The sequence below is a fragment of the Beta vulgaris genome, chromosome 4 (assembly GCF_026745355.1).
Source record: "Beta vulgaris subsp. vulgaris cultivar EL10 chromosome 4, EL10.2, whole genome shotgun sequence".
Classification (NCBI taxonomy): Eukaryota; Viridiplantae; Streptophyta; class Magnoliopsida; order Caryophyllales; family Amaranthaceae; genus Beta; species Beta vulgaris.
In genome coordinates, this window is record NC_079205.1 from 59,987,172 (window position 1) to 60,011,488 (window position 24,317).

A 24,317-nucleotide genomic window follows, 5' to 3' on the forward strand; every position below is an offset into this window, starting at 1 on the left:
ATGTATGTGTCATTTTAAATTCATGGTAAATTTCCTTATGTAATATTTTGTCAATTTTATGTTGATTGTGATGACTTTAAATTGTCTAGAAATTTCCTTTAGTAAAATAATTTTGTCAATTTTAATTGGGTTCACTTTGAGTTGTTTAGGAGTATTATTTAAAGTTTTTTCTTAAAATATACTCCCTTCGTCCCAAAATATAGTTCTTATTTTCATTTTGGGTGCCCAAAAAATAGTTATCATTTTCATATTTAGTTATACATTTTTTCGTAATTTGTCTGGAAAACCGTATCCCATCATTTATTTTTTTCTTGAATTTTGTTTTTTCCTTTGTTTATTCAACCAAAATGTTACAATTAATGCTCTTTCACCAATTATTCTCCATTCTATGTCCTAAAATCATTTGTTTCCATACAACATTTAATTAAATAAATAAAAAATCTTTACTACCCCTCTTAGTTCTACTTGCATAAATTACCGTAAAGAAAAGGGAAATGGAAACTACATTTTGAGATGAATGGAGTAATTTATTAATAGAGATAAAAATGTGATTTCAGATGGAGACACCGCTCCCTTCTTCGGTTATTGGGTAGAAATTTATATACTCCTACAAAACTACCTATTAAAAAATATTTTTTCCTTATTCACATGACTATTTTCTTACGTATAAGTCGCAGACAACGGTGAAAGTGAAACTTGTCAGCACGGGAGATCAAAAATCCCTCCGCCATCATCCACCCGCTGCACAAATAGATCTTAGCCCTCATTCAACAAGAGCCATTATTATTCATGCCCCCATGCGCTTTCAAAGAGAAGCACAAATAAATACTACGGCAGTGCTATAATTAATTCCTATACATGGTATTGAGTTTTCTTGAACTTTGAAATTTAGTAAGAAGGATAACAAATGAGAATTAATGTGGTTACTGATTACTTTAGTAGCTCAAAGTGCTAGGATGCAGATTTGGGTGAAATAAGCTAACCACTCACATGAACTATGCATAAAAATGCCGCAGCAATGTCATTGAAAATTTTTATCCTCTCAAAAGAAAACACGAAGGAGAAAAGAACGATGAACCGCACAACATAAATTCCAAGATTGCTGATCACTCTTCACACCATCATCAATCTAAGCGCTCCATCTGCATAAGCAAGAAGATAAGTTAAGATGAGATGAGCCTCTGAATTTGAACTTCTTCAAAAGAGTTGATCTACAAGATTGAAACGATATGAGGTAATATGAATTTCGAGGATGAAGAGGACTGAGCAGAAATTGTTTTGATTTTATGGCGAGCTGCAACAGCAGATACATGTAAATTCATGCAGGTTTTAAACAACCAAGCCATGAGCCCATAATGTTACAGAAGCAGTAGAATTTACAGTTCTTTAGCGACAGTAATAAAAGCCAAACGCAGCAAAACACTAATAAAAAAAATAGTTATTGAGATGATAGCATTCAGAGAGAGGGAGGGAGAGGGAAAAGGTAAAATACCTTCCAAAGGCCATCGTTGAGATAATGCAAAGTGTCTAAAGCGATGCCCTTGTTGATAGCTTTTCTGCAACAAGAAGTTAGAAAAAGGTCTCAGCTACATTTCCTTTATTTTATTCATTCTCATATTAGGAAAGGAGAGGGAGTGAGGGACTCTAATGGGCAAGAGACTTGCACAGATTATACAGTCAGGCCCATGGGAGTGAGGGAAAGAGAACGGAAATCCCACTGCCAAGGTCCGTCACGAAGTGGAAATCCTACCATGAGACCAAGCTCCCTTAACTAAAGCTCTAAGCTACACGAGAGACTGCTGCTAGATCATGCTGTTACTGTTCAGTTATGAAGTAAATCTTAAGTTCAATCCTAAGACCTCAGCACCCATTAAATTAAAATCATATTTAAATCAAGCTAATATATGGTCCTCACTCTAGACATTGTTTTACCCCATTTATAAGTTACTGTTTCACAAACCATCTGCACTTAAAGAACATAATTATAATATAGTGAAACTTACATATCTTTCGCCGACATTTTTGTGAAGCCAATAGCAAGAGCATGTTGCTTTCCTTCAGCCATTATTGCCTGAAAGACATCATTTCCAATAATTACATTACAACATTCAAAATATTCTCATCCAGAATACGTGCATGGATAAATTCTTAAATGCGAATTTGAGGCATGAGGTGCCAAATGTGCCATAATAAATTACGGACAAACAAATCTAGGAAGGACACTTCATAAAGCTGAAGGATTTAATGACATACCACAGGCCTCTCCGCGCCAACTTCTTCATCAAGGACACCACCAGGTGACGTGAGCCCAGGACACATGATATTTGCACCAGAAAAAACAAACTTAATGGCGCCCCTATCTACTTGAAATTTCTTCATTATATTAGGGTCTGCAGCAGAGGAAAATTACCAAACCATTAAATATATTATAATTAGTGCAAAAGAAATGACTGATCTACATCTATATGGATGACAAAGAATAAGGATGATCAACGCCTAGCACTATTAACAGCAGAACGGCCCTTGAAACAGAAAGAAAAAGTTAAAAGAGAGATATTAAGCTCAGTTGAAACTGTGCACTGCAATGACATATATATGACAATAAGGCTGGATAAAAGCAATGGTAAACCTCACAAGAGATAAGACCTAAGAGACTGCCAGAAGCTATTTTTGACGGGCATCGAAAATAGTAACATAGCGGTAACATTTTACCTAGATCACAACCATGAATTATAAGGTCAAAGCATAAATAAGTGGAACTAATTTCCAAATTTAAGCTTACATTGATGGAGGAGACGTAGAGTAGGCATATAAGGTCCATCACGGATATTGAAGAATAATGGAACATTGTTGACAACGACAAGATTCAGATGATTTTGGCTGCAAAGGAAACAAATTTTATCACAAAGTAATCAGAAAAAAAAAAAATCAACTGAACAAGCATAAGCTGAAAAGAATGATAGAGATAGACAAGAACATCAGAACCATTTCACAACTATGAGGGGTGACTTCTTTGGCAGCAAATCTTCCAAAACTGGTTCAAGTCCAGGATACTGTCACACAAAAAAAAAGAAGCTATATCAGTTGCAATATAAGTAACTTAGGAAACTATTGACTCCTGAAGACAAAAAAGGTGTTCTCAATGCAGGTTAACTAAAATAAGGCAACAGCTTAGCATCAACCTCTTCAGCTATGCTCTGGCGTATTCTCCTTTGCACAGATGCCTTGACTTGATTTTGGGCGGATACATCTTCAGAAGTGAACCTGATACACATAAAGATAAAAGTCTTTTACAAAATCTGAAAGCCAATTACTATAGTAAGGTATTGATGCATATTTCTTTCATGAACATCGACCAACAGCTTTCCATTATGAATCCGAAGAAGATATCATCAACTAACTCAAAAGCGCATTGCATATAATTGATTTTATATGTTGGTCAAACGGTTTAACTATGTAGAAGGATATTCTATCCTACATCTAAGGTTTCAGGCAAAAAAGTAGTAGAAATTAAAAATTAATTGCAAGTACATGCATGCTTCTCTCAGTTGCCATCTAAAGAAGTATCTTGTTTTGTTGCACCAAGGGTAAAATGGTTCGAGAACCCTTTCATAATCAACTTTCAAGTAAGAGAATATATTTTTCTTTAATTTATTCCCATATTATACATCGACAAAGTTTAGCAGTTCTACTAGTTCACATTCTGCACGATCACCTGAAAAGGTCCAGAACAACGAATATAATTAGAAAGAGCAAACAAGCCTGCCAGTTAGGATAAGGATCTCTTCTTCTACCCCATGCCTTTTACTATGTGGCACGGTTAGATTTGTATATGAACACAATGAATTTCCTGTGCCATATAAGAGATAAGACTATCATCTCATTGCCAGCATAGTAGAGTATTATAATCTTATCATCTTTTGTAATGCAATTATGGTTAAAAGCAATATTTATAATGTTCAGATCAGCTCGATCTTCTGGCGTGATAGGCCATAAACCTATTTGTATTCACTATCTAGCATGCAAATATGCATATATATGTAAAGTTCAGAACGGTACAATCATTCCATTATAATTCCTGCACTGACATGGACACTTGACACTTCATTTTGGACCTGATAAATGGACTAGTAACACTTGGATATGCATCTATGTTTGACATGTGTGTCATAGTCTAAGACCGGAACATAAACCTCATTGCCATCATCTATTTACCATGCAATTTTGCATAAGATATAGTGATCATTTTGGCTTAACCCATTCTTTGTGATATCTCTTTTCCCAAAACTAGGATACATTGTGATTCAGTGCTAATGAAAGCACAAGCAAAATCAAATATTACCTCTCTGAGGGTAACTGACATTGGCAATTTAGTGAGTGTACCAAAAATTATAGTGGTTTTACCTAAGTTATGTTCATTCATACTTCATCTCTTTAAAACCACTTGATGAAACTTCTAGCAGCTATATTGCGTGGGCTTGTCAAAAGAGTTGGAAGCTGCTAGACAAGATGAAAGTGCCAACAGGATACATCAAGTTCTTTCAGGATGCTCTATAATATTTTGAGGATCGCACCTAAGAGTATAAAATAGTGAAATGGTTTCTATGGGGAGCATGTCAATTTTCAAATTTGATGCAAATTGATTTGACAGATGGACTTGCATAAGTCCCAACTTAATACCACAAAGGTGCAAATGAGAGGATGTGTTTACCATATTCTCCTCCTTTTGAAGAACATGAAGAGAAATACGTACAAGCCACATTCAACAACAATAGTTTCATATTAACGTGGTCCACGACAAGATGGGCTATAAATTTCAAGAATAGAAAGTGAGAAAACCATATGGAATTAGCACTTGCAAATATCTCGGACCGGGTCAAGCTAGCATGAATCACGCTTAGCCTCAACAAACTCATAGCACTACTGAAGACTCTCAATCTCAACAGTTTCAAGCTCATCTATCTAAGATGACAGCACTCAAGCCCACCCTTTTCAATTGACACAGGACTTAACCATCAAACTTCAAAAAGACACATCCAAACATTCATCTAGGAGTTCTAATTCGTGCTCTGACATTCTTATATCTACAAAACACCAGATTTTCCTTAGAAATGGTAGCTATTTTCCAACAAAAGTAAAAGGATGGCTTCACATTTGCCCGACTAATCCGATGACGATTCCCATAACTAATTGTAATGTGTTAGCTACACAATATTACCAACAATCAATGAGTACCCTCCACAAATCCAATACTTAATTAACTGCTCTTCTACCATATCTTATTAAAAATTCAATTGCAAGACTGAAACTTTCTGAATGGAAACCTAATTCCCACTTACCCAACCGTTACAACTTAAATTCAATCGAAGAAAATGCAAAGTAATGATTTTCTTCAATTAAAACGATTACTGTAGACTTAAATCAAAGCCCTTGAAGGAAAAATCAGAAAGAGCAGAAAGAGCAGAACATTGTTTCCACTGCACTAAATAAATAAATAACATTTATGCCATTTTAACCAATAAATAAATAACACAGGAAGACTATACATACTATCAGAATCTAACGCATGATATTGCAGCTAAGACGATCACATAATTTTAACGAATTAACAAATGAAATCGCATAGTATATGAATCAGAGAGAAAGACAATTAGAAAAATAGAAGTAGCTTAAAACCTAGAAAATGAGAGGAATATAGTAAACTATACAAAACGAAAAAGGAAGGAGTAAGAGAGAGAGAGAAAGTACTTCTTGAACATTTGAAGAAGTTGAGAGCAGAAAAGTTAAGGGTTTGCAAGGTAACTCCCAAGAGATTGCGACTGTGATTGTGTTTGTGAGAATTAACAACTGATCCAACCGGGGGAAAGTGTTCTTCAGCCGCTGTGCGCTTGTGCGTGCCTACCAAGCAGGTCTCTTGCTAACAATTAACATTATAAGTATTTTATGTTTCTTAAAAACTCACAAGAGTAACAAGAATCATAACACTAAGGGTGCGTTCTATTCAACTTATTGGACCTGAACTTATTGGAACTTATCTGAACTGAACTTATTGGAACTTATTAAACCTGATTGGACCTGATTGGACCTGATTCAACTTATTGGACCTGATTGAACCTGATTGGAACTTATTAGACCTGATTGAACCTGATTGACCTTATTAGACCTTATTGAAACTTATTGACCCTGATTGAAACTTATTAGACCTTATTGGACCTGATTGAAACTTATTAGACCTTATTGGACCTGATTGAAATTTATTTGACCTTATTAGACAAACATTGACCATGAATAACATAAATATTACCACTAATGTAAATACTACCCCTCAAAATTTTTTATGGAATAATTATTATTATAATTCGTCGTTTAAAAAATAATGATTATTAATTATCTCTTATGATAATTAATTTAACAAAAAAATTACTATTTATATATTTGCCTATACATAACTTTCATCACTAATATATCTAATAGTGTTGTTTTAATTTTATAAAACACTAGTAGAAAATCAAAAAATTAATTATTATTATTATTATTATTATTATTATTGTTAACCTTAATTATTTGACCATGATTATAATATTATTCAATAGCAATATGAATAATCAAATAATAGACAATAATACAAGTATAATACTATACATTGTGGTACTTTAATAAAAAATTCTAATAATAACATAATCAGCTAATAGTAATATGAATAATAAAATAATAGACATAATACAAATAAATAATAAAATAATAGACATAATACAAATAAATAATAAAATAATAGACACTAATACAAGTATAATACTATATGATCATTGTGGTACTTTAATTGAAAATCTAATAATAACATAATCCGCTAAGGGTGCGTTCTGTTCAACTTAAAAAATTAAGTTTCAGGTCCAATAAGTTCAGATAAGTTCAGATAAGTTCAGATAAGTTCCAATAAGGTCTAATAAGTGCAATAAGTTCCAATAAGGTCTAATAAGGTCCAATAAGTTCCAATCAGGTGCAATAAGTTCCAATCAGGTGCAATAAGTTCCAATAAGTTCCAATCAGGTCTAATAAGGTCCAATAAGATCCAAATAGTCAATGTTTAATAAACATTTGTATTATTGTCCACTATTTTGTTATTCATAATTTCATATCACTATTAGCGGATTATGTTATTATTAGAATTTTAATTAAAGTACCACAATGATTATATAGTATTATACTTGTATTAGTGTCTATTATTTTATTATTATTTGTATTATGTCTATTATTTTATTATTTATTTGTATTATGTCTATTATTTTATTATTTATATTACTATTAGCTGATTATGTTATTATTAGAATTTTTTATTAAAGTACCACAATGTATAGTATTATACTTGTATTATTGTCTATTATTTGATTATTCATATTGCTATTGAATAATATTATAATCATGGTCAAATAATTAAGGTTAACAATAATAATAATAATAATGATAATTACATATAATAATAATAATAATAATTACATAATAATAATTAAGGTTAACAATAATTATAATCATGGTCAAATAATTAAGGTTAATAATAATAATAATAATAATATAATAATAATTACATAATAATAATTAAGGTTAACAATAATAATAATGATTATTAATTTTTTGATTTTCTACTAGTGTTTTATAAAATTAAAACAACACTATTAGATATATTAGTGATGAAAGTTATGTATAGGCAAATATATAAATAGTAATTTTTTTGTTAAATTAATTATCATAAGAGATAATTAATAATCATTATTTTTTAAAGGACGAATTATAATAATTATTATTCCATAAAAAATTTTGAGGGGTAGTATTTACGTTAGTGGTAATATTTATGTTATTCATGGTCAATGTTTTTGTCTAATAAGGTCAAATAAGTTTCAATCAGGTTCAATAAGGTCTAATAAGTTTCAATCAGGTCCAATAAGGTCTAATAAGTTTCAATCATGGTCAATAAGTTCCAATAAGGTCCAATAAGGTCAATCAGGTTCAGTCAGGTCCAATAAGTTCCAATCAGGTTCAATCAGGTCTAATAAGTTGAATCAGGTCCAATCAGGTCCAATCAGGTTTAATAAGTTCCAATAAGTTCAGTTCAGGTTCAATAAGTTCAGTTCAGGTAAGTTCCAATAAGTTCAGGTCCAATAAGTTGAATAGAACGCACCCTAATAGTGATATGAAATTATGAATAACAAAATAGTGGACAATAATACAAATGTTTATTAAACATTGACTATTTGGACCTTATTAGACCTTATTAGACCTGATTGGAACTTATTGGACCTTATTAGACCTGATTGGAACTTATTGCACCTGATTGGAACTTATTGCACCTGATTGGAACTTATTGGAACTTATTAGACCTTATTGGAACTTATTGCACTTATTAGACCTTATTGCAACTTATCTGAACTTATCTGAACTTATCTGAACTTATCTGAACTTATTGGACCTGAAACTTAATTTTTTAAGTTGAACAGAACGCACCCTAAGGGTGCGTTCTATTCAACTTATTGGACCTGAACTTATTGGAACTTATCTGAACTGAACTTATTGAACCTGAACTGAACTTATTGGAACTTATTAAACCTGATTGGACCTGATTGGACCTGATTCAACTTATTGGACCTGATTGAACCTGATTGGAACTTATTGGACCTGATTGAACCTGATTGACCTTATTGGACCTTATTGGAACTTATTGACCCTGATTGAAACTTATTAGACCTTATTGGACCTGATTGAAACTTATTAGACCTTATTGAACCTGATTGAAACTTATTTGACCTTATTAGACAAAAACATTGACCATGAATAACATAAATATTACCACTAACGTAAATACTACCCCTCAAAATTTTTTATGGAATAATAATTATTATAATTCGTCCTTTAAAAATATAATTATTAATTATCTCTTATGATAATTAATTTAACAAAAAAAATACTATTTATATATTTGCCTATACATAACTTTCATCACTAATATATCTAATAGTGTTGTTTTAATTTTATAAAACACTAGTAGAAAATCAAAAAATTAATAATCATTATTATTATTGTTAACCTTAATTATTATTATTATTATTATTATTATTATTATTATTGTTAACCTTAATTATTTGACCATGATTATAATTATTGTTAACCTTAATTATTATTATGTAATTATTATCATTATTATTATTATTATATGTAATTATTATTATTATTATGATTGTTAACCTTAATCATTTGACCATGATTATAATATTATTCAATAGCAATATGAATAATCAAATAATAGACAATAATACAAGTATAATACTATACATTGTGGTACTTTAATAAAAAATTCTAATAATAACATAATCAGCTAATAGTAATATGAATAATAAAATAATAGACATAATATAAATAAATAATAAAATAATAGACACTAATACAAGTATAATACTATATAATCATTGTGGTACTTTAATTAAAATTCTAATAATAACATAATCAGCTAATAGTGATATGAAATTATGAATAACAAAATAGTGGACAATAATACAAATGTTTATTAAACATTGACTATTTGGATCTTATTGGACCTTATTAGACCTGATTGGAACTTATTGGACCTTATTAGACCTGATTGGAACTTATTGCACCTGATTGGAACTTATTGGACCTTATTAGACCTTATTGGAACTTATTGCACTTATTAGACCTTATTGCAACTTATCTGAACTTATCTGAACTTATCTGAACTTATTGGACCTGAAACTTAATTTTTTAAGTTGAACAGAACGCACCCTAAGGCTATGTTCAGTTCACCTTATTTTTGCTTATTTCAGATCTAATCAGATCAGATTAGATTAGATCAGATCAGAAAAAATAAATTCAGATCAGATCAGAAAAAATAAATTCAGATCAGATCAGAAAAAATAAGTTCAGATCAGATCAGACCAGATCAGATCACTTCAAATCATGCTTATATTTAAAAAATTATTATTATTATAAATATCTTTCATACATATTAATAAAAATTATAATAATTGAATATTAATAAAGTACTCATTGAGACGAATCAAACAAGACCCCATATGACTATATTTTTTCTTATATATTGAGAAAAATCTAAAAGATTATCTCTTAATTGTGAATAGTGTCAAGATTCTAAGTGAAGAAGATAAAAAATACAAAGGGAATTATTTATTTACTAGTACATTTGTTCAAAAGAATTATTATTGTTGTTGTTGTACTTATTAATTATTAATATTGGTAATTATTATTAATCTTGTTGTTACCATTATAAATGTCATTGTTATATTATATTAAGTTATTTTGTTGTTATTAAATAATAGAAAATTAAAAGCCACGTGTTAAGAACATAAGATTGACGCAAAAATAAGAAATATATAAAATATGATACTCAAATTTATGATAACGAAACTACTAAGTTTGGATTACGACATTTCAAAATAAGCTAAGTGTGAGATACAAATTATAAATTTAGATTCGGTATGCCTCTTCCTACCGAATTTCAAATCTCTCTAGCTATTTGAAGTTGCACGATATTTATTTTTTTTGCTCAAGTCATAGTTGTTTTATATCTTATTTATTTTATATGGAAAAAAAAGAGTTGAGTTTGCCGACTTCTCAAGTGTGAAACTTTTTTTTAAGGGAAAGTGTGAAACATTGTATAAGTGCTCTTATAAATAATGACTTGAGTTATATAATTATTTTTAGTAATAATATAATATATGATTATAATTAATTTGTTGTTGTTCTTATAATAATGATAATAATAATAATTATTATTATTAATAAAAGTTGTGTAAAAGTTGTAATAGAAATAAAATGATAATAATAGTAATACTATAAAGTATCGTATAATGTATTGCATAATAATGATTTACAAAGTAATAATATAATAGTAATAATATATTTTATAAAAGATAAGATCTTGTAAATCAGATCAGATCAGATCAGATCAAATCAGATCAGATCAGAAAAAATAAGTTCAGATTAGATCAGATCAGAAAAAATAAGTTCAGATCAGATCAGATCAGATAAGTTCAGATCAGAAAATTTCAGGTGAACTAAACATAGCCTTAGGCTTGTTCACTTAAACTTATTTTTGATTCGTTAAGGTATGGTTCAACTCTAAATAATACTTTTGCTCTCACATATCACTATTTATTTCATTTCAATTCAGTTATGATGTTTTATGCCGAAGAGAACAAGCCCTTATACAAGTTTGAAATTGACACTAATAATCTCCCTTTTGTCTGATTTTCTTAGAATGGTCCTATCTTTTCATACTAGGAAAATAATTCTATCTTTTAACCTTATCTTCTTAAATTGGGCTTTTACCTATTAATGACCTTGAATAATAGGTTAAACACGCATGTGGCATTGGCCGTTACAATTAACCTTTTAATGTCCCTTTTTTGAATTGATCCTTCACTTAACATATCACCCCTTTATGTTATTCTCCAAATTTCCTTCCTCGCCTTGATTTTCCTCCCTCTCTACCTTGGGTTTCAATGGCTGGAGGTTACCATAACGATAGTGTTTCGTGTTCTTCCTCAAACATCAACACGACAATGCCTCTCCCAAAATCGTGTTTCAAGCACCTTTGTGAATGCACAAATTTTGGCCTTTTGGGATCCTCTCTAGTCACGTTTTACTTTTGTGCCCTAGAATTATAGAAATATCTTTATTCAGAAGCTTCATAAATCGTGAAAAAATGGAGCTTTTTTGAGAAATCCTAAACGGTGATTTAAACCAAAAGAAGATATAAGAGTGACAGACTAACAACTAGGTGGTGGTTAGAGTCATTGGATGGTAAATTGGAAGGGAAGTCAGTTTAATGATGTTGGTAACCGGTTCAAAAGGTTGCCCTTGCAAAAAGCCCATTTTAAGAATATAATATTGAAAGGTATGATTATTTTCATAATATGTAAAGGTAAGACCATTTTCAGAAGATCCAGGAAAGGTAAGATTATTCCTGGCAATTAGTCCTATCTTTAATGTTTAATAGTTTATGGGTATAAATAACTGATAAACAATAAAAGAGTTGACGAATCAAATATATGTTGAAACTAGTTGAACAATATTGAACTTGTTAAAAAATATGGTTAGTTTTATTATTAAAACATGTGAACATCGCTTGAAGGTTGTCACGTGGCCTTTTGGTAGGATTTCATTTATGCACCAAAGCAAATTCTTACAGACTAGGGTCTAAAGAGGATAATATCTACTAGTGGCTTTCAAACATACACCTAGGGATGTTACAAATTAATGGCATCAGAACTAGGTTCCATTCCAGTATCCAGTAGTGCCTACAGGGATGCGGACTTTTTAAATAAAGGGAGAAGGTGTAAAAGATCTTGACTATCTCACATCAGAAGTTGAGGAGAACGAAACATTCTGTATATTGGAGTGAGCACCTCAACCTAGTAAAAGCTATTTTTGGTAAGACTATGGTCCTACACCAAATCAAATCCTTGTTGGTTAGGGCTCAAAAAACACAAGGTTGCAAGTGTTATTAAAAAAAAGTAAGTAGCCTTTCCAAAAAAAAAAAAAAAAAAAAAAAAAGGTAAGTAGAATAATTTATTGTCTACTACAAGACTTAGAAAATTGGAAGAACAAACTTGTTAGAGAAGTATTTGGTAACTAATAATGTAGGCCATTTACTCTGGCTTTGATAATTAATGTTTGTGATAACTAATTTAAGTTGGAGAGGAGTTTTGGGATTATAATTTATAATCAATGCTTGTTAAGCACTACATATAGATAGTGGCTACTGAAAATTTAAGTGGTGGATTTAAGAGTTCACCCATATGCACTTAGCCCGTAACACATCCATATGTTTAAAGAAAATAGAAAAAAAATGGTAATCATTTAAATTAAGGCCCTAACAGAGACCAAGCTAACCACCAAAGAGATCTCCATTGAAGTCTCGTAATTTTTCATATTTGAATTTGTGAAGTTAAATTGAATGTGTTTGGAAGTTGTTAAGATTTAAGAGCAAGTTTGAACGTACTTGGAAGAGTTTAGAAGTTTTAAGGTGTTTAGATGAGAGGACAATAAGACATGGATGACCAGATCAAACTCGGATTGAAAAACGGCTAGGAGTGTATAACTTGCTTATAATAAGCAATCACTGATGAAATAAACATTTTCCTTATAATAATTACTATTGATTGATTGGGACATTTTCGAATGAGGCCATTTTGAAGTCAGCCTTTTAATTTGTTGGTTCAATTCATTTGAATTAACTTTGAGTCTTCATTCTCACTCAAATAGAAATGTTGGATTTGGTAAATTGCGTTCCCGATGACGAATTAAGTTCTGAAAAAAATCTAAGATCATCTTCTAAATTAGTAACACCATAAAACAAAACAATAACTTATACAAAGATGAGAAAAACTTATTTCCAAATTTATATAACATGCAATTTACCCGTAAAAAAAAACCTCTTATTATGTTATGATTATGTAAAGCTTAATTGATAAATTTGATAACTTGATCATGTAGTACATATATTTACTTCACGCCAAAATATATTATTGATCATGTAGTATATATTACTCCACAAACCCCAAGATAGGAATTGGTATCAAAGCACCTCGCTCCCAACCAATCCCCGGGCTATTCTTTGCAGATGACGATAGGATGTTATTTTGTAAGTCCACCTTATAATTTGCTCACTGGCTAAAAAATATATTTGATCCATTTTGCCAGAGTTCTGGTCAACTCATTAATTTTTATAAATCTGCAATTATTTTCTCAAAGCATGTTACAAATCAACGGAAACACACAATTGCTAGCATCTTTAACATGACACCTAAAACCGTTTTAGGCCGTTATGTAGGAGTTATTTTTTCCAACTACAAGCCAATATATAGTGATTTCCACTCTTTAATACGCAACGTTCATGGCAAAACTAATTCTTGGTATAATCACTTTTTGTCTAAGGCAGAAAAATCAGTACTTTTTCAAAGCCATCTTGAATCTACACCTGCCTATCATATGGCTTGTACTAAAGTCCGGACAAAAATATGCTCTACAATTGATGCAATTACTCGTAACTTTTTTTTGGCAGTCATCTTCTAACTCTTCCGACCTTCCTTTAGTGGCTTGGTCAAAACTCTGTTGTCGAAGAAAATATGGAGGCTTGAACTTCCGAAAAATGGCATATGTTAATAATGCTTATCTCGCAAAAATGGGCTGGCGAATATTGACTAATTGAGAAAATCTATGGCCCACTCTAATGCGTTAAAATTATCTACATAACACTTCATTCATTTCTTATAAATCTAAACCTACTAATTCCCATATTTGGAAGTCTATTCTCCAGAACAGCGAACTTTTGAGAAAAGGAATTAGATGAAAAATTGGAACAGGTGAAAATGTCTATTTCTGGATTGACAATTAGTGTCTTGAACAAAATATCATTGAAACTCTCAATTTAGATATTACAAATATTGAAAACATTAATTTAGCTGTGAGTAGTGTTATTCTACCTTCTCGAGAATGGAATATATATCCCAATGTTGAAACAATTAGAACCTGCTCATATTGTTCAAAGGATTTTAGGTATCCCAATTCCCACACAAGAGATTTCTGATGCTCCTTATTGGGGTCTTACAAGTTCAGGAGAATATTCAGTCAATTCCGCAACCTGGCTTGCTCATGGGATCCACTCTACTGCTCACACCCCTTAGTCGTTTCATTGGATTTGGAAGCTTGATATTACCCCTAAAGTACACATTTTCTTATGGCAAACTCTGCATAATGGCCTTCCTTTAATGTCAAACTTAGCAAAACGACAAATAACTGGTAAAGATAAGTGTTTTGTGTGTCATACATGCATTAAAACCATAAATCATTTGTTCTTTTCTTCCCCATTTTATTCGCCACTTTTAATACGAATCCCTTTTTGTTTTTTTCCGCAACCAATCCTCTTATTTAAGATCAACATCTTTTGGAGCCCTTCTTGAACGAATCCATTTCTATGGAAAGATAAAATATCTAGTAAAAGTTTTTACTAATGGTTTTTCAAAGAATCTTTCCCACATTATGTTAGGTATCAAGAAAAATCAATTCTAGCTTCAAAAGGTACATTTTTTCTGATGCATAAATGGAAATATTACATCATCTATTTTTGGCAATGTAATTTTTCTGTGTGGTCTCAACCAAGAAAAATCTATATCAATCGATTATCAAACCATTCCCTTGACTTTATGTTTTTTTTTCCAAGTGTGCGACTAAATTCTTCAGTAATACAGAGTCAATTGTTAGAAAATTCATTTCTAATAGAGAATATTATTTGGACATCTAATCATATAAGGAGAAAAGTTTATTTTCTGCTAATATTCCTGTTGATATATATATATTGAATAATGTCTTAATTATTTTTCGTCATCATCCTAAAATTATTAAATTGGTTAGTTATAGCGTTTGGAGTATTTGGAAAGAACGTAATTCTATTGTTTTTGAAATAACACTATTAATATTGACCACATATACTATAGGGCCGGGCCTGACATATACAACAGGAATGGACGGCTAGTACAATGACAAACATCTCATGCACTAGGCGATGACATCCTTCGCCGAAAGGATGTTACAAGCTTAATTTTAATGGATCCGTTATTGGATCATCTGCTTCGGCTGGTTTAGTCATCCGTAATTCTAATGAACAAGTTTTAGCAGCCCAAGCATAATAATTTGGTTCCATGTCACCGATTGTTGTTGAAGTTTGGGGATCGCGAAACAGACTCAGATTGGTGCATACACTCAATATACAGAACATATATGTTGAAGGAGACAATTAGGTTGTGATTCTAATACCCCAAGGGCGTTATTCCTATCCATGGAATATCCACACACTCATCAATGACATAAGGTGGTTATTAAATTAGTTGAATATTTGCTCAATCGATCACATTTTCCACGAAGCTAATAGTGCAACAAATTATCTCTCTAAAAAAGGTCACTCTATTTCAGCTGCCAGCGTTAACGTTGTAACTGGGATCGATCGTACTTTTGATCATTTTATTCTTCTAGATTCGTTAGGATACTCCATTTCCTCATGTATCAAAAAAATAAAAAAATATTACTCCACAACTAGCTTTCAATTCAGAAATCACGGGATATTTTCAAGAGAAATTAGTGAACAAGTAAACCACCACACATGTAAACATGTTGACACATTAAATTGGCCGGCAATTAGCAGCCAAACCAAAAAAATTGAGTTGTCATATAAATAGAAGTCCACATTATTAATTAATTGGAGAAAAACATAAGCGCGATACATCAAAAGATTTACTCCATAATTTTATAAGATTACAAACCTAACTTATCAAATTAGTCTTATCAAATACATAAGAATTATTCAACCCTCAGAAAACTAACATTATATTGCATGATACACGCAACTTATTAATAAATGAAGAAAACGAGTTAACACGCATTTTCAGATCATTATCGCTAATTCACTATTATGAAGAATTTATCGCCCTGTCTAAAAACAAAAAAAAAAGGAAAAAAAGAAGAAGTATTCAACAAAAATATAACATATATTAGCATCATATATGTACTATGAAGTCTCCTCTCTTCCAAAGGTTTAGGGAGCTAAGGAAGAAATTATCAAGTCATTCATGGATAAACTGAGTTTCATTATTGGAGTTATAGGTAATTAATCCTCATTTATAGCCCCTTTTTTTATTTAATTAGTTCTAATTGTGCTTTCAATATGATATTCTTTTTTTTTTTTTGGGTGAATGAGGGTGCAATATATTAGATAAATATATATGATATAAAAGTATTTTGTTTTTTCAGGCAACATAATCTCAGTGCTTCTCTTCCTTTCTCCTTTGTAAGTTCTCTGCCTCGTTCTGTTGCTAAATAATTAGTCAAACAAGTGAAAGAAATTTATGTCACTTTCTAAATTTAGTAAGTTATTCAAAAAATTCCATTCAATATATATTTAAGTTGATAAAAGTAGTTGGCAGTAAAGAATTGCTTTGTTTTTGGTGTTTGCACCCTGTTCATCCTTCGGGCTACATTCGGATCGAGCCAAGTTCGGGGTGGTTAGGTTCCATTCCTCTCTCAAGGGTGTTGCGGGGATTCGAACACGGGTTCGTCCTACCAAAACCAGTTCCCATCACCACTGGGCCAACACTTACTCGGTGGCAGTAAAAAATTGTTAATACATCATACATGTATAGACTGTAGTTACGATATAGTACATATATAGATATATTTTAAGAATTGGGGTTAAATTAAGTGGGACGGTGAGTTTTTTCATCTTCCCTAGAGAAGTTTAGAGTTCAACATCTACCCTAAAACTCAAACATATACATGGATAGACTGGAGTTGATTCGTTATTATTATTTTCTGTTACGATATAGTACATATATATGTGTTAATTTTAATGATATAATGTTACACAATGCAGAAACACTTTCATTCGAATTGTGCGGAAAAAATCGACAGATGGATTTGAAAGTATGCCATATGTGTGCACATTGCTGAGTACATGTTTATGGACTTACTATGGAATTATAAGGCCTGGGGCTCTTCTTGTTGCCACTGTGAATGGGTTTGGAGCTCTTGTGGAGCTTGTCTATGTAGCTTTATTCATCACCTTTGCTCCTCCAACAATGAAGGTATGTACATATTTATAAATAAAATCATCATTCATCCATCAACATTATTAGATTTATATACAAACATATAAATGCATATTGTAAAACTTCAAAAAAAGTACATAAATATTATAATATAGAGTAGAATGGTTGATATGTACTACAAACTACTTTTTGATTAGCAAATTGTACATGATTACATACTTACATTGACATTTTTATACTAAGAATGTCTTGGCCTACTGGTTAAGATTGAAGTGCTCTGAACGATAGATCACAAGTTCGAATTCCCCTTTTCTTCTTTGTATAAATTTGTGACTCATATAGATAAAAAAAAACATTAGCATTTTTTTGAACATCGTTTTGGTAGTAATGAACGAAACTAAATTAGGAAATAGTTTAAAGTTTACAAACCTCGTGAGGGGTTCACCTCTATGGGGTTTTGATAAAGTCCTCGAGTCCATTGTTGTTCGGTACTTAATTTTTTCACAAGTTGATTTTTTGTTAACTTTCAGAAAAAGAATAAGAGAGTCAATCTTTCTAAAATGTCCCCTATTTTACATGGAATTTCATTTGGATATACTTATATCCATATCACAATGAAAATTTAGAAAGTCGTCAATGGCTCAATGCATAATATTTTAGTAAAATATGAATTTATGATCATGGATGTTACTAATTTTTTCAATCATTCCTTGAACGTGTGTACTGTGCAATGGAGGAGGATAAAATAGATCCACCATTTCTATAATTTGAATATACATTATTGCATCAATACCTTTATATATATAAAAATAAAATTATAGATTTGACATTTGACACAGTGTCGTGGTTTTATTAGGCTAAAACTGCCAAACTTGCGGCAATTTTGGACGTGGGATTTCTTGGTGCCGTAATACTGATTTCAAACTTAATGTTGGAAGGTGAAACGAGGATTAATATGATAGGTACAATTGGCGCTGGCCTTAACATCATTATGTATGGCTCTCCTCTTGTAGCCCTGGTAATCATACTCTTTTTTTCTTGACCTTCTTTTGTTTTCTAACTGTGTTTTTTTGGCTAATATATGAGCGTATTCAAGAAAAGTACTTTCTCCGTTTCGTTTTAAATGCAATAAAGAGGTATTATTTGTGAGATATAAAATATTACTTTGTTGCATTTAAAATGAAACGAAGAAAATAGACAGGCATATTGTGCAATTAGCCGAGCTAATCTATGTGTTTTCACTTTGATAAATAAATTTTTTGCAGAAAACGGTGATAAAAACTAGAAGCGTGGAATATATGCCTTTTTTGTTGTCATTGTTCTCATTTTTGAACGGAGGAATATGGACAGTGTATGCTGCTCTTGTCAAGGATTTCTTTCTTCTGGTGCGTGCCTATCATCTCATTTAATTATTAGCAATATAGCATAGTAGACTGTAGAAGTAGAACTTAATATTGTGATAAAGAAACAAGTGCTAACTAAATGAAATATCTCTCGCGTTTCAAATTAATGTGACACTTTGATATTTTACACTATTAACAAATTTCACTTTGACCATCGTTTGTGATTTATTCGAATAAAAATATAATCATGTGAGATCTTGTCAGATTCGTCTTAATATGTATATTTTATAATTGTTACAATACGAAATTAGAGATATATGTCCGCAAAGTTTTGCATTGGCATACGTGAAAAGTGAGGGTGTCACAACTAATTTGAAACGGAGAAAGTATATGGTTTGTATGAGTTGCAAGCTTTCAACTACATAAACCGAGTTCATATTTTACGTAGGTTGAGATTTGAAACCAGATGATATATGGTGTGATATGATGCAGGTACCAAATGCGATTGGATTTATTCTTGGAACGATTCAGTTAGTGGTCTATGTTTGTTACATGAATCCAAGCAAAGAGCAGCAATATAATGATCCCCTTATCTATTGAGAATCATTAGATTATTGTATACAAGTAGTACTTCATTGCAAATTTTCAGGCTAGATTCATTCATTAATACTGCTGTATTAGTATGACTTAAAACCTGTAAAAAGATTTTGTATATAATATTATCGTTAGATTTGTAACACTATCTATTTGTTGAGTTTGTCTTGTAAGAGACTGTCTACTTTTAAATTAAAATTAAGCAATGGTAAGCCTAATATTAAAAAGAGAATTAGTCCAATTGTGACTAATTTAATTTCTTTCGATCACTAGTTTAATTCATTTAGTGACTAGATTTACTTTTATATTAAAATTAGATCGTTTCTTTTAATAATATTTACTATTTGTATACCAATATGATTAAAAAATTAAAATGGTGGAAGAGTAACTTTGGGGAGTAAAAAGCCCACATGGACATTGATATGCTCTAGCCCGATTCATTATTGTCGTGTTGAACCTGTGGCGTACTTTTTTTGCTGAGGGTGAGTTCCGGCCCATATAACCTAGAGGTTGGCCTGCACAACCTGTTCATCTATAGACCCATTTTTAATGTTTTGGATGGTTAGAAAGATACTTCTTCTGTTTAGAAATAGTTGCACCGTTTCATATTTTCATACTTATCGATGCATGATTTTAAATAATATATTTAATTATCAATGAGTAAAAATTATAAAAAGTTAACATTAAAAAAAAATATACATTGAGACGAATCTAACAAGATTCATACGACTATGTTTTTCCTAAAATATAAATCACCAAAGATAATCAAAGTGTAAGATGTGAATAGTAAATACTATACAAATAGTGCACCTATTTCTAAACGGAGGAAGTATAAAAGAGCGATTTTACTTGTTATTTCTCTCTTAATTTTTTTTTTAAAAATGTAATTTAAATCAATTAAAGACACTAGTAGTAGAGTGGTTCGACCCATGGGCCCGCTCAGCCTAGTCAATTTGGATTGTGGGATCATGTTGAGCCTGACCGCAGACAAATTTTTAGTCGGGTCGGATTAGAGCCAATCTCGGCTTATTGTCATCTTTATGTGAATTGGGAACCAATTAAAAAGGATGGGAACTTAAAAAAAAAGGGATAAAGTAAAAAAGAAGCTCATTAAAATGAAGAAGATATCTTAGATGTGGCAGAATCTATGACCCTGGACAAATATCATTGCATATTGCACCCATTAATTCTATTTGTGTTTTGAGAACGTATTGTGTCGGACTCGTCCGACCATAATCTTGGTCGGACGACTTTCAGGTGGTTCCAATTTTTTTTCAGGTAGTCTTCATTTTTTTTCAGGTGGTTCCAATTTTTTTTCAGGTAGTCTTCATTTTGTTTTCAGTTAGTCTTCTTTGTTTTTCAGTGGGTTTTTGTGCTTCAGTTAGACTTACTTGGGTTTCAGTTGGTCTTTATTCTTTTTCAGGTAGTCTACATTTTTCTTCAGGTAGTCTTCATTTTGTTTCAGTTAGTCCATTATTTCTTTCAGTTGGCCCATTATTTCTTTCAATTGGTCTAACTGAAAGAAAAGAAAGTCTAACTGAAAGAAAAGAAAGTCTAACTGAAAGAAAAGAAAGTCCAACTAAAAGAAAACAAAGTCTAACTGAAAGAAAAGAAAGTCTAACTGAAAGAAAAAAAAGTCTAACTGAAAAAAAAGAAAGTCCAACTGAAAAAAAATAAAGACCAACTGAAAAGAAAACAAAATACTAACCTCTGCTTTCTCTCACTTTCTCCTTCTTCTTCATTCCTCTTAGAACTGAAAAAATTCAAAGCCCTGGTTTTCCTCCAAATTTAGTGTTTTCTGCTCACTCCGAGAAGACGGTACGAGATCTGATTCCAAGTACTTGAATAATCCATTGTTGAATGCTCTTATCGAGAAGTCGAAGCAAAGTCCAGGAGATAGTACTATATCTATCAAGTGTGAGGTAGTTCTCTTCGATCACCTATTGTGGATGCTTGAAAATGGTGATCCTAATCTTGCTGCCTATGATTCCTTAGAAGAACTTGCTGAGCTTTATTTTCAGTAATCATAAGTTGGGTGCGTTCTTAAACATGGGAGTAGCAGGATGAGAGGAGAGAACTGGGCTCAGCCCGTCTGACGAGAATATTAGGTCAGACGGTCTGACCCAATACTTTCACTTGTGTTTTAGCTTTTTAACTCTTTGTATCAAAAATATTGATAGTGGTATGTATAGGCCATTTTCTTTTAGGGAAAATGAGGATCTCAAGTCTTCCACAAATTGGTCTCTTTCCATCACTGTGCAAACTAGCAAAATTATAAAACTAATGAGATCCTAGAAAATAATTATACATGGAGATAGCAGGAATCGACTAGTTCATGCAATAATTTGAACAATTGACTACAATCCTTTCTAGGTTGTAGCTTAATTGTACTACACACTAATGTCCTAATTTAATTTGCTTTCGATTTTGTTGAAATAAACTAGGGGCGCTTCAATGCATTAGTAAAAAAGAAAAGTGAAAAATATGGGGAAAAAATGAAAAGTGGTCTTATTTTTTATTTTTTTTTTGAGGGAAAAAACTCAAAGAAGGTTTAACTTATCATATCAGAATGAGCAATGTTAACAACGCTGATAGGAACATCATCAACCTCCCACTTACGCCAACCAATCTCCACAGGTTGGAGGTGAGCTAGAAAGTGAGCAACTTTGTTCCCAGAACGCTTTATAAAAGACCATTTAATAGAAGCAAAACTAGAGGACAAAGAAATAATATCATTTAAAGTAAGAGAGAACTCACCGAATCCGAACCCCACTTCGTAATGTTGAAAAAGATAATATTTAGCTGAAAAAGATAATATTTAACCGGAAAAAAATTCAAATCAATTGTGTAAGCACAAACAAATTCCAATAAAGGGGGTAAAATTTAACCCATTAAATATGAAATAAGTTATGAGAAATTATCTCCTTAAAAGCCACGTTAGAGATTGGGACCAATGTAGAAAGGATAAGTAACAAATCTTTGGATGGTCGAGAAATAATTTGGATTGTCGAGAAATAAATTAAGCCATCAATTAATACGAAAATACAATTTCAAATCCATAATATCAATTTGGCCTTTTTCGTTTTTATATATGCCAATGTCAATAGGGTATTTTGCTGTCAATCTTAATTTTTTTTTTTTTTTTTTGAGGGGATGTAAAGCATTATTTGCACCTCAAGTAACATAGCAACTTTCTACTAAAGTGGAAGTGAATCAAGTGATGCTTTAAAATGCAAAATCATACTACTATCATTAGACAACTTCTTTTAACACGAAGAAGTAATCCATTCAAACCCTGTTTTTTTTTCAATGAAAGTCTTTGAGCCATCAATTTTACTCTATGTGACTTTTACTTTACTCTTAACTTATCGTCTCTCTCTTTTTGTCTAGATTATGGCTACAAATTGGGACAAGCCTATTATCTATATCTTCGTTTTAAATTTTTAGGACATATGAGGGAAAAAGAAGTAAGAATTCCTCACTAATCTAATTCTGATACATAGGCCCTTTTACGGCCTTTGGTAATAACATTACATATAACAGTTAGTTTTTTTTTTCTAGGTCAAAACATTAGACGAAAAGATTAATAGTGTTAGGTAAAGTAGCGATTTAGGCTATGTTTAGTTCACCTGAAATTTTCTGATTTGAACTTATCTGATCTGATCTGAACTTATTTTTTCTGATCTGATCTGAACTTATTTTTTCTGAACTGATCTGATTACAAGATCTTATCTTTTAGATTTCTCTCAATATATAAGAAATAATATAGTCATGTTGGGTTTTGTTTGATTCGTCTCAATGAGTACTTTATTAATATTCAATTATTATAATTTTTACTAATATGTAATGAAAGATATTTAATAGTAAAAATGAGTTTTTAAAACTGACTGATCTGATCTGATCAGAACTTATTTTTTCTGATCTGATCTGATCTGAACTGATTAGATCTGAAATAAGCAAAAATAAGGTGAACTGAACATAGCCTTAAGTAGTGGATGGTTGTATTTGCCATTATCTTCTTGATTTTGGTGATTAGATATGATAATATACGAAGAAATAGCAAAGTAAGTATAGAATCAGATTGAAAGAGGAAATATGAAGAGAGAAAATGTGTTTAGAGAGAAGATTCAATGATATTCATTTCTCGATTTATGAGCTTACAAAAGAAATAGGAGTTGTCTTAACAACTTATATACTACTAACTAACCAACTTGTTGTAACAAACTTAACAGCTTGCAACTAACTCAAAAATAAATAATAATAATCAACTCTTATAGTAAGTATCCATGTAATTGGTGTAAATATCTTTAGAAAATAAAACATTGAATCGCTATGAAAATAATAATGTGGTTAAATTTTTGTAACTAATACTTCATTCGATTATGTTTATGAGGCCTACATGATATTTAGGTGAACTTTGATTGTTAATTACTCTAAATTCATATCGTTAGAAGTTATAAGAAAACAATTTTATATAAGTATTTAAATACAAATTAAATCTATTGGTATAATTTTTGTAAATTTTTTTGTCATATTATAAGAAATATTACGTCAAAAAAACTTTTCGAAAAGGTGTACCTTATATTTAGAAACGGGTGGGTTTATATGCTTTATCGTCTTTCATAATTTTAACAACTACTTTTGACAAACAATTATATTTTAAAGAACTATTTTGAACTTATCTAACCCCTAACAATTACTAGTCGATGGCTAACAACCCCTCAAACCGCCAACAACCACTGCAACAACTAATTGC

General features: G+C 31.1%; 2 protein-coding genes across 2 annotated transcripts; one reads left to right on the top strand and one right to left on the bottom strand.

Moving 5' to 3' along the window:
• Nucleotides 1-763: 763 nt before the first annotated feature.
• Nucleotides 764-5,922, bottom strand: LOC104890330 (uncharacterized). Its single transcript, XM_010675771.4, has 8 exons — nt 5,749-5,922; nt 3,183-3,264; nt 2,986-3,053; nt 2,783-2,880; nt 2,254-2,390; nt 2,004-2,071; nt 1,493-1,556; nt 764-1,142 (listed from the first exon to the last, which is right to left on the bottom strand). Exons 1-8 carry the CDS (start codon nt 5,757-5,759, stop codon nt 1,125-1,127), a joined length of 546 nt encoding a protein of 181 aa, XP_010674073.1. The 5' UTR covers nt 5,760-5,922; the 3' UTR covers nt 764-1,124.
• A 10,191-nt stretch (nt 5,923-16,113) lies between these two features.
• Nucleotides 16,114-19,794, top strand: LOC104890373 (bidirectional sugar transporter SWEET17). The gene is made up of 6 exons (XM_010675838.4): nt 16,114-16,683; nt 16,831-16,867; nt 17,450-17,660; nt 18,481-18,642; nt 18,890-19,009; nt 19,460-19,794. The coding sequence occupies exons 1-6, from the start codon at nt 16,650-16,652 to the stop codon at nt 19,565-19,567; spliced, it is 672 nt and encodes a 223-aa protein (XP_010674140.2). The 5' UTR covers nt 16,114-16,649; the 3' UTR covers nt 19,568-19,794.
• The last annotated feature ends 4,523 nt before the right edge of the window (nt 19,795-24,317 follow it).

Bases quoted from the DNA above. Each gene is read 5' to 3' on its own strand.
- LOC104890330 (XM_010675771.4), bottom strand. The intron at 2,391-2,782 runs GTAAGCTTAAAT...CCTCTGCTGCAG, and splicing joins TCTACGTCTCCTCCATCAAT to ACCCTAATATAATGAAGAAA. The intron at 2,072-2,253 runs GTATGTCATTAA...GATGTCTTTCAG, and splicing joins TTGGCGCGGAGAGGCCTGTG to GCAATAATGGCTGAAGGAAA.
- LOC104890373 (XM_010675838.4), top strand. From the start codon at position 16,650: ATGGATAAACTGAGTTTCATTATTGGAGTTATAG. The intron at 16,684-16,830 runs GTAATTAATCCT...TTGTTTTTTCAG, and splicing joins TTTCATTATTGGAGTTATAG to GCAACATAATCTCAGTGCTT. The intron at 17,661-18,480 runs GTATGTACATAT...TGGTTTTATTAG, and splicing joins TTGCTCCTCCAACAATGAAG to GCTAAAACTGCCAAACTTGC.